The following is a 9,313-nucleotide window of genomic DNA, read 5'->3' on the forward strand; positions in this document are numbered from 1 at the left end:
AAGCTGGTTTTCTTCAAAGAGCACTCTTTTTTTTTTTTTTGGCTGCATACATCTGTCCATCAACCCTGACTCATCTCTATGTACCTGCTGCTGAGGAGCCCCTGCTTAGTATGATGATGCCACCACCATGCAGGGATAGTATTTGCAAGTGTAGTGTCTGGAGTTCAATTTTTGTCTCAGCAGACCACCAAATGTGTTTCTTCACGCGTTCACTGTCCTTTAAATGCAGTTTGGCAAACTCAGGCATGTCTTCTACACACAGCTGCTTCCATCTAAACGCTCTAATGTAAAGACATGATTGATTAAATGCTGCTGAGATGAGCAGGGTCCTCCTTTTAGCAGATTCTCACATCTCTGGAGATTACTTGTTAGGCTCCTCTAAGAATGATTGTTAGTTCTTTGCTCCCTCCTTAACAAAAGCCCTTCTTGTAAACTGAGGTTACAGTTAAATTTACGTGACAAAGTGCATAAAAAGTAGAGGGGTCTGATTAATCCTGAAGTAACTGCAGCTCCTTATTTAAATGATCAAGAATCATTAAATTCTCTGATTTCTTAATCTTCTGTTCACACAAACTCAATTCCCTAACAGCGAAACACCAGAACTTAAATGAATTTCTGTTAGTCTAGGGACATGAAAAATGTTTTCTATTTGAAGGATCATAATATTAATTTCATCAAAAGTTCATATTTTTGCCCAAACTCATTTGATAAAGCTCCTTGGAGTATTTATAAAAGCTCTGCTTCAAAAATTGTGTGAAACATTAAGAGATTGTTGCCAAGTATTCTTTTATGCATGATTTTTAAAGGTAGCGTTAACACAATTTAAACTTTTTTCTTTTTTTTTAGTGAAATGTGTGGCAGCGGTGGTTCTTTACTTTACAGTCAAACTTTGCCACAGTTTCTATGGGGACACTGAACAGAGGGGATTGTAAAACAAAGCAGTAAATGAACATAAAGTGGCTTAAAGCTGCAGACTGGGGTGTTGATTGTCAGTGGGATGATCTGCACTAGAAATTTTTACACATTATGAGGAGTAATTTGGTTTAACATTAATGCAAAAAAAAAATGATGTAACAGTGACTGACATAGCTCTACTATTATTCATTTAAAATCTGGCTATAAGAAACTAACATTTGACATGTTAAGATGCAAAAGTTCTGAACAGCTGCCCTATACTGTAGATTTGATGTATATCTGAAAGGTCCCACATGGGGAAAATCCAATTTTGTAGTTAAAGTTGGAGATGTAAAGTCAGTGCTGTTAAGATATGAATATGTTTGCTTGACAAGTCAGTAAGACTTTCACTGACATACTATGTTTTATTTGAGAAAGCAGGAGTCATATAGCTCAAACTTTACATAATCCCGCCTTCTCACTGCTCACTGCTTCCAAATAAACCATTCAGGATGAGGAGCTGCCACACAGTTTTACTGTCAGGTTTGTTAACTTTCCAGAGCTGCTTCGTAAACTCTTAAACGTTTCAGCCATTAACTCACCAAATGTTCGTTGTTGGTTGCAAGAGTAAACACAAGAGTTTTCACACACTCCCAACATCCGAGGAACTGAACTCCAAAATGGATTACTTTTTATTTGTGATGGCAGGCAAATTCCTTTGTGTTAGTGTCTTTTGTGGCTGTTGTCACACAACAGAATGAGAATGAAATAGTGGTTGGGATGCAGACCACAAACTCGCCTTTAAAACAACAGCTGTGTTGGAAATTATGTGATATTTTCATCTAAAAGGATCACTCAAAGAGAAAATTGTAGGTAAAAGAAAGCCCTGCTCTCATCAGTCGTTCAAGTTTGTGTCAGCTGTTGTTGTTGAACTCGTTCCCACCAAACCGAGAGAGAGACTTCTTCCTGAATGGGATGTAGACAGCAGCAGCTACATTAAAAGCTACAGACTCTGAAAAAGCCCATTTAGAACAGGAATAAAGCCAGGAATTATATAATCATGGTGAAGTCTTTGCAGTATTTTGAATTGAAAAAATGAAAGATACACTCTGTACACATGTGAGCCTTTTATAATTTCTGAAAATATACAGCATGGGACCTTTAACACTGACTAAGAACGATGCCTGTTGCCCTTGAACAAAACACAGATCTTTGAATTTCTCTTGATGGTTGGGCCAGGTATATGGATTATGTTTATCACGCTATGAAAGATGTTTGAGTGTGAGTGAATAGGTGAATTGGAGTCAAGCTGTAAAGGTCCTTGAATAAAAACTCTATGTAAATGCCAGCTCATTTACCAAGATCATCTAGAAACAAGGCAGCATAGCTAGTAGAAATTAGAGGATCCTTTCCACTCTCAGCTGATGACAGCTCTTAGATCAAAGTAATCCCAATTATGGCTTAACATTAGTTGGCAGGTCCCATGCAGGAATTAATTTGAGAGCTATATTTTCTGGGCTGCATATAGCAGCCACAAATTCTCTGCTGAAAAGTGGCAGTCAGTATACAAGCCAATGCAAACTGTAGACATTTGCACAGTAAAGAGTAATTATAGTTTATTTTTTTTAAAAACAGTTTGAAAGAAAAAGTGAACATTTGGGTTAGTGAACGTCTCATGAGAGAATGGATTTAAGGGGCAGATATCTGTTAATGTGTTACATTTGACATCAATTTGATGCTTTCCTCTCTCGCCCTCTTTCCTTCTGCTCCCCATCATTGTTCTCCCTCTTCCACCTTCCCCTCCTCCCTCAAAATCAGTATTATTGCTGTAAGAAGGAAGAGTCTGAGTCGGAGGAGGAGGAGCCAGACTTTGCGGTGACGTCCCGCCTCCGCCAGTGCACTCCAATCACAACATTGTGGCGGCAACAGCCGCCGCCTCCTCCATCCCTAATGGCCCTGCCCTCTCTCCACCCCTCCACTGGCCAGGAAACTGACTCGATCGCAGACCTTCTGTCCGTCTTGTACACACTATGAGCTGCCTTTCTACCTCCAGCCTCCTCAGCCGCAGATCCACCACCAACCAGATGGGCTGAGGAATGGAGGCGACCGGATCAGCTATCGCAGCGTCCAGCAGCAAGACCTGGACCTGCCAGTGCCTGTAAACATTTCAAACTACCGTAAACCAAACCTCGCCCGGTCAGTCACCATGAGAGACATGTTCACACGCAGCTGCAGCATCAGCACTGATGTGTAGCTGAGTGACTCTGAAAGTCTTTGCAAGTCGATGCTTAAATGAGTTGGAATGAGCTAAGCAGGACTGGACTTGGAGTCAGACTGTGTTTTTGTCATGTTGACCAGTTTAGTCTGATGTAGTCTGCTCTCATTCTCCTCACCTCTTGCGGAATGGAGGACTCAGATGGCTCTCAGGACAGTTTTTTCAAAGGTACTATGCTCAGGTCCATGACCTTAAACTTGGGCCAATATAGCGTATTTAAAAATGTTAAATTATCAACAACATAAACTTGGTTTGTCTTGTTTTGAATAATCCTTTTTTTGTTGTTTAAAGAATGGAATTTGTTTTACAGTTTGATAAAGTCTGTGTAGCCCTACTTTCTCACCCATGGCCTGAGAGATAGGCAGATTTCTGCCATTTCAAAATGACATAATCAGGAGGGATTTTCTCTTTTCCAGAGCTGCTACATGGAAAATATGATTAGGAGAAGACCAGTATTTCCCTCCTCTATGATGGGATGATCTGTCTGTTTCCCCATACACAGATTACAGAGATGATGAAATATCACTCATGACCAGCTGAGAGGAAGAAGAGGGTGGTGTCCTGTTTTAGCTGCATACATTTTAACTTAACTTAGGCCATAATAGTATAAGACCTAAAAATAAGGGCTCACAGAAGATGGAAATTCCTGCTTATTATCCACATCCTTTCATAGATGCCTCCAGTTTGATGGGAGGCTGGTTTCTCTGAGTGTCTGCTGACAACACACAGTGTAAATAAAGTATTCTACACTTGAGAAGAGAATCACCTCTGTGTTCTTGCAGGCGGGCCGGACTAGGTGCCAAAGGGGGTTTATTGCATTTGTGTGCATATACTGTATGTGAGTTAACTGGCATGCATGTGTGCGTGTGTGTATATCTCGATCAGTTGTTATACCAGTTTTTATTCCGTACACTTAAACACAATCTGTCATCCGTATGTATAATAAACCCAGAGGTGGCTTGCAATAACATTTCTTGTGAAAGGATGAACGGATTGTATTCTTTTCCACGTGCGACTTTACCCTTAATTCATGCAAAGAATGACCCAAACAGATTATATGACAAAAAGGATTTGCAACTATTTTGTAAATGTTTATTTTGCCGATTAAAGCTATAAAACAGGCTCAAAGTTGAGGTGGCAGTCAGGGAGGCGAAATGTTTTTACAGCAAAATTTCAATGTGATCTCCATTCTAGTACTTCGCTGAAGTTTGTGGACTTTTCACTACATTTCTTGTGTTGTCTCTGATTTGTTGACATACGGATTCTGGGGCTAAAGATCCACCTTTAAAGGCACATCTATAAATATTTAACAGGCCATAACATACGCTTCGGTCTCTCTCCTCTCTCAGCTCGTTGGACTGAGGAATATGTGCTCTTGCTCCAAGGTACTCTGAGAGTTCCTACTTGGGATTGTTTTTATTTTCTGCACTTGGTTGACTGGCCCGGCTGAAAGGCTGATATTCTGACTGGAGGAGCAGCGGTGGAATTTATGGACACACAGTTTAGTAAGAGAAATTATTTACTGCTTGATTTCAGCAGAGGAAAATGCTGGTGGTTGGCTTTGAAGGGGTTTGAAGCTGATTGGATTGCCGATGCTGGACAGACCTGCCAAACTCTCAAATGGATGGTAAACGCCGTTGTACCCTTCTCTCTCTTTTCCCGTCTCTCTGTTGATTTTTATCACGCTCGTTTATTTTCCGAAAGGTGACGCAGTGAGTTATTTGAGTTTTTAAGTTTTTCCTCTTGTGACATGTGCTTTCTTGCAAATACAGTAGGCCACAGTACACACATTTGTAAATCTAACTTTGCGAGGACACTCATTGACTAAATGCATTCTGTCGCCCCCTACTCTCAACATTAAGCATTGCAGCTAAATGGCTAGTCCGAAACCTTGACCCTAATTCTAACATTAACTCTTAAACCGAGTCTCAACCCACAGCCCTTTGAAGGTGCATCAGAAAGCGAGGACCGGCCAAAATGTCCTCACCCCCATGCTTTAAAACTCAAACTGGTCCTCACAAAGATAGCCATATAAATACGCATACACACAATAGTTCTCAATGTTGTTATTTTTGAAACTGAAACTATGTGACAGTTGCACAGGAAATTTAGTGCCATAAAGACTTATAAGAGAATTGTATTATTATTATTATCATCATTATTATTATTAAAAGTGTATATTCAAATGCAGTGTTGCTTTTACCTTAAAGTATTTGAATTACTTGCTTTATTTTATGATCCAGCTGGTTTTTCAGACTCAGTACAGTGCAGCAGAAATGTTACTGTCCTTGTTTCTAATATATAACTAACAGACACATTGTTGCTAATAAAATTGTCTGAAAACCCTTCTGATTTGTTGCGTTGCTGCTGTTAATTTCACCAAAACCAGATGCGGAAGAAGACATATTCTGATGTTTTTGGACGTCATACAGCATTTATTCATTTCTGGTTTACATGTTTAAAAAATATGCCTGCATTGTGTACGTCTACATGTAGAGTGAAGGCTCTTGGTATGGAGGTTTATGAATGGATACTGATGTAATGAGAATGTTATTTCCTGGGCAGAACTTCACAGGACCGCATTCCTGCTGGCTGCCAAGTGTGGACACGGTGGATTCGACTGAAAGCGCAGTGCATCATCCTGGATTATATTATTTAGTGATCTGCTAAATACTGGGTAAACATCAACTATAGCTGAAATGCTTTTGTTGGAGCTCCAACCATAAACAGCAGAGATTCCTCCGAGCAATCCTGCAGAAAATGTAAGGTTTTATTGTCTTGCAGGATTGGCTTTGAAGCATTCCTCCCATCCTAGACTGAAAACAGCTTTCTATTTCAGGTGCATATGTTGGCAATTTGTTGTTGATGGAGTTGAAGTTGGAGTAGTAAGACAACATCTGTTCATCATATCAACTCAGATGAAAATTTGCTGTTATTGCAGCTGAAAGTTGTGTCCTCTAAAAGCCTACAAGTGTAATTATGTGCGACAACCCAGGAAGCCAGTGAACCTGCAAATATTGCTTTTCTTTCATGCAAAAACAAAAGGAAAAAGTCAGACATATTATAAGAGATGAACACTTTAGCCTGAGGAAGCGGTGAAGCTCTGCCAAGGCCTCTAACCACAACAGTGGCAATAAAGTCTGTTTGTACACAGATCCAGTCGACCCTGAGGCGACGAGGTGACAGCAAAATGTGTTTGAAAGGAAGGGAACCAGAACGAGGTGCTTAAAGTGCGATGATAAACCGAACCGACAGTTTGAGGCGAGGAGATGATAGTCACAATGAAAAGCGATCCATGCAAGAAGGCAAAAAGATGAAAACGGGAAGCTTTATTCTGGCAATAAAGTGAATGAGTCAGAGAGGCAAGGAGACTAATCACACAATGGGAAACAACTGAAAACTATTTCAGAGAGGAAATAGAGGTAGTTATTAGAAGGATGAGTCAGAGCTAATGAATGAGAAATAGCACATACCACAGAACACACAGACAGATGGAGGCGTAGAGGAGATGATATCCAACCAAGGGCTCCCTGGCTCAGACATGAATAGCCATTTTGTGATGGCATTAATACAACAGCTCCGCTACAGACATGAAAAACCTCTCAGATTATGATGGATTCCCTTTGATGTGGATATATTCAAACTCCTACTTATTTCTACATGAATTGCAGACACTGTAGCAACGAATTACTGTCGCACCAGCATTCCACCCACAAGACTGGATGGAAATGTATTTATTTATTGTCTGTACATTGTAATTTACACATACATACCAGGACCACTTGTTGACCGGAAGGTGGATGGCAGCTGGAGAATAAATCATTGTTTTTTGTTCATACACTTCTGCAACAACAAATCGCACATGTCCACACGAAATCCATCAAGTCTGATGAAATTCCGCCTCAGTTTCAGGTCTAGAACATTTTCAGTCTCTCGGTTTGGAGAGTGGAAGAATGGGTGAACCACTCAAAGGTGAAATCACCAGTAGCATCAAGATGAAAACATCTGTAGAGAAAGAGGTCAAAATGAGGTTGGAGGCATGTAATCGTATCCATCCCTCTCAGCTCGTATTATCTAGCACTGCAAGACTCTGCCTTATAACAGAAACAGCTCCATCAGCTGCTTTCTATCAAAGCAATCTTAACCCAGGCTCTGGATGTGAGTCCGAATAGCTAAATATAAACATAAATCTGTTCTCTCCTGACAGCTGCCTCGAAGATTTACTCGAGCCAAATGCCCAAAATCTGTGTATTTCAGTGAAAACACATATTTATAATGATGTAAAGTGTATGGTTTCTCTGACTGCTCTCATGTATGCACTACATTTTAGTGTACAGGCATGCATTTCTGTATATATTTGCATACATGTTTGTTTGGACTGTAAATAAGCGCTTGCACAAGCTATGTGAATTATTTAGAGGCCTCTGGTGTAAGCAGCACTCGTAGCATGGACTGTAGAGGTGTATCGATGTTTTATGACATGTTCCTCATCCTTCTCCTCACCTGCTGCTCACTGTCTCTCCACTGTATCTCTTCTGCACTCCAGGAGTCTCTCTCCCTCTCTCTTCTGTTTCTTCTTTTTCATGGTACTCGTCCATAATTCCCCAGCAGTGGAATTCAGATGCAGTACATTAGAGCAGGTGGGACTCCATGAATTATGAACATGATAGATAGGAAGCTTTCCAAGTAACATTACAAACCAAAAGCTCCCATTCTTTCCTTTTATTGTCCGGCTGTTTCAACCTTCTGTTCTTTTTCCTCCACACGTTCCTAATTTCTTGGTAAGATTTTATTTACACTCACGTTACTCACCATCTCCATTTCCATCTCTTTCCAAATATATTGTGTTTCCACACATAAGACAAGATAAAAGATTTTGTCAAATGTACAGCTGAGATCCCGCTATTTTATAATTCTGTTAGAGAAATTAGGGATTAACCTTTTCCTTCAGAAAAAATAAATGATTTTGTGATTGCATTTATATGTTGGACAGGAGATGTGGCTATTTACCTTCTGTTTTTGTTATTTCTGTTTGTGGATTTTGTACAAAAATCAATCAGTGCAAACAGGCCAAAGGAAATTGGCTCAGGCCAGTAAAAATATGTGAAACACAAATGTGATAAATGTGGAAGTTCATTTTCTTTTAGACTGTAGTTTGTCGTTAACTGATTCTCTGGAGGTTCTGACTGCTTAGAATAATTCCATTTAGTGAACTTAAAGTTAAGAGGATAAAAAAATCTAACTAATGAAAACTAGTTACAAAGACCTTTGTGTTTTTTATAGCCTTCAGTTCACAAATGCAGTCTTAGATTAATAATAATGAGTCTATTTGATTTTTTAAAACTGATTTCTGGCAGTTCTGTTTGCAGTATATATGTGTAGAGAGGGAAACAGAGAGTTTTAAGACAGACACCAGCATTCTAAAGATGAAAACACATTAGTGTGGACTTAGGCTTAGCAAATAATTAATATTACATTAAACCGATATATCACTGTAGGAAAAGCAAAGGTGTGAGTCATAAAAATATTGATAGCTGAATTCCATTTAGCTGCTTTGTTTTCAAGGTGCTAATATGATGTAAGCTGTTCTTTCATCATTGTTTACTCGGGTCTTCAATTAAACAGAGTCCTTGTAATGACAATAAATAGGAAATAGAATGTCTGTAATGTCACTCTGAATCGGCCGTAGGTGTGAATGTGAGTATGATTGTTTGTCTGTTTATGTAGCCCTGTGACAGACTGGCGACCTGTCCAGGGTGTCCCCTGCCTTTGCCCAAGTCAGCTGGGATAGGTTCCAGCCCCCCACCCCCCACCCCCACAACCCTAGTGAGGATAAAGCGGTGTATAGAGAATGGATGGATGGATGTCTGTAATGTGATGCAAATGTTGAAAAGCCAGAAACTGCAGTTCCTCAAATGTCCACTTGAGGCTTTAAGCAAAGGAAAGTCACTCCCAAAAAAGCTCTATTAAGATGCCCGATTTTACAGCAGAAATAAATGTGTTTACCCTGGTACAAAAAAAATGGTTTTGTTCTCTGTAGCTAATTTTCCTGTGAATGATAACTGTACAAGGGGCGAATTAATATATAACTCTCCCATTTAAATTATTTTAAGACTTAAAGTGGCAGGTATGTGCCTTTATAAG

The 9,313-nt window shown here is 39.7% G+C and overlaps 1 protein-coding gene across 1 annotated transcript in view; it reads left to right on the top strand.

Moving 5' to 3' along the window:
* Positions 1-5,517, top strand: part of fam163ba (family with sequence similarity 163 member B, genome duplicate a) — a 42,868-nt gene extending 37,351 nt beyond the window's left edge. Inside the window, 3 exon segments of the mRNA XM_022198208.2 lie at positions 2,713-2,779; positions 2,782-2,856; positions 2,859-5,517. Coding sequence (XP_022053900.2) covers positions 2,713-2,779; positions 2,782-2,856; positions 2,859-3,148 — 432 coding nt within the window. The 3' untranslated portion in view covers positions 3,149-5,517.
* Positions 5,518-9,313: the final 3,796 nt, after the last annotated feature.

The sequence above is a fragment of the Acanthochromis polyacanthus genome, chromosome 18 (assembly GCF_021347895.1).
Source record: "Acanthochromis polyacanthus isolate Apoly-LR-REF ecotype Palm Island chromosome 18, KAUST_Apoly_ChrSc, whole genome shotgun sequence".
Lineage (NCBI taxonomy): Eukaryota > Metazoa > Chordata > Actinopteri > Pomacentridae > Acanthochromis > Acanthochromis polyacanthus.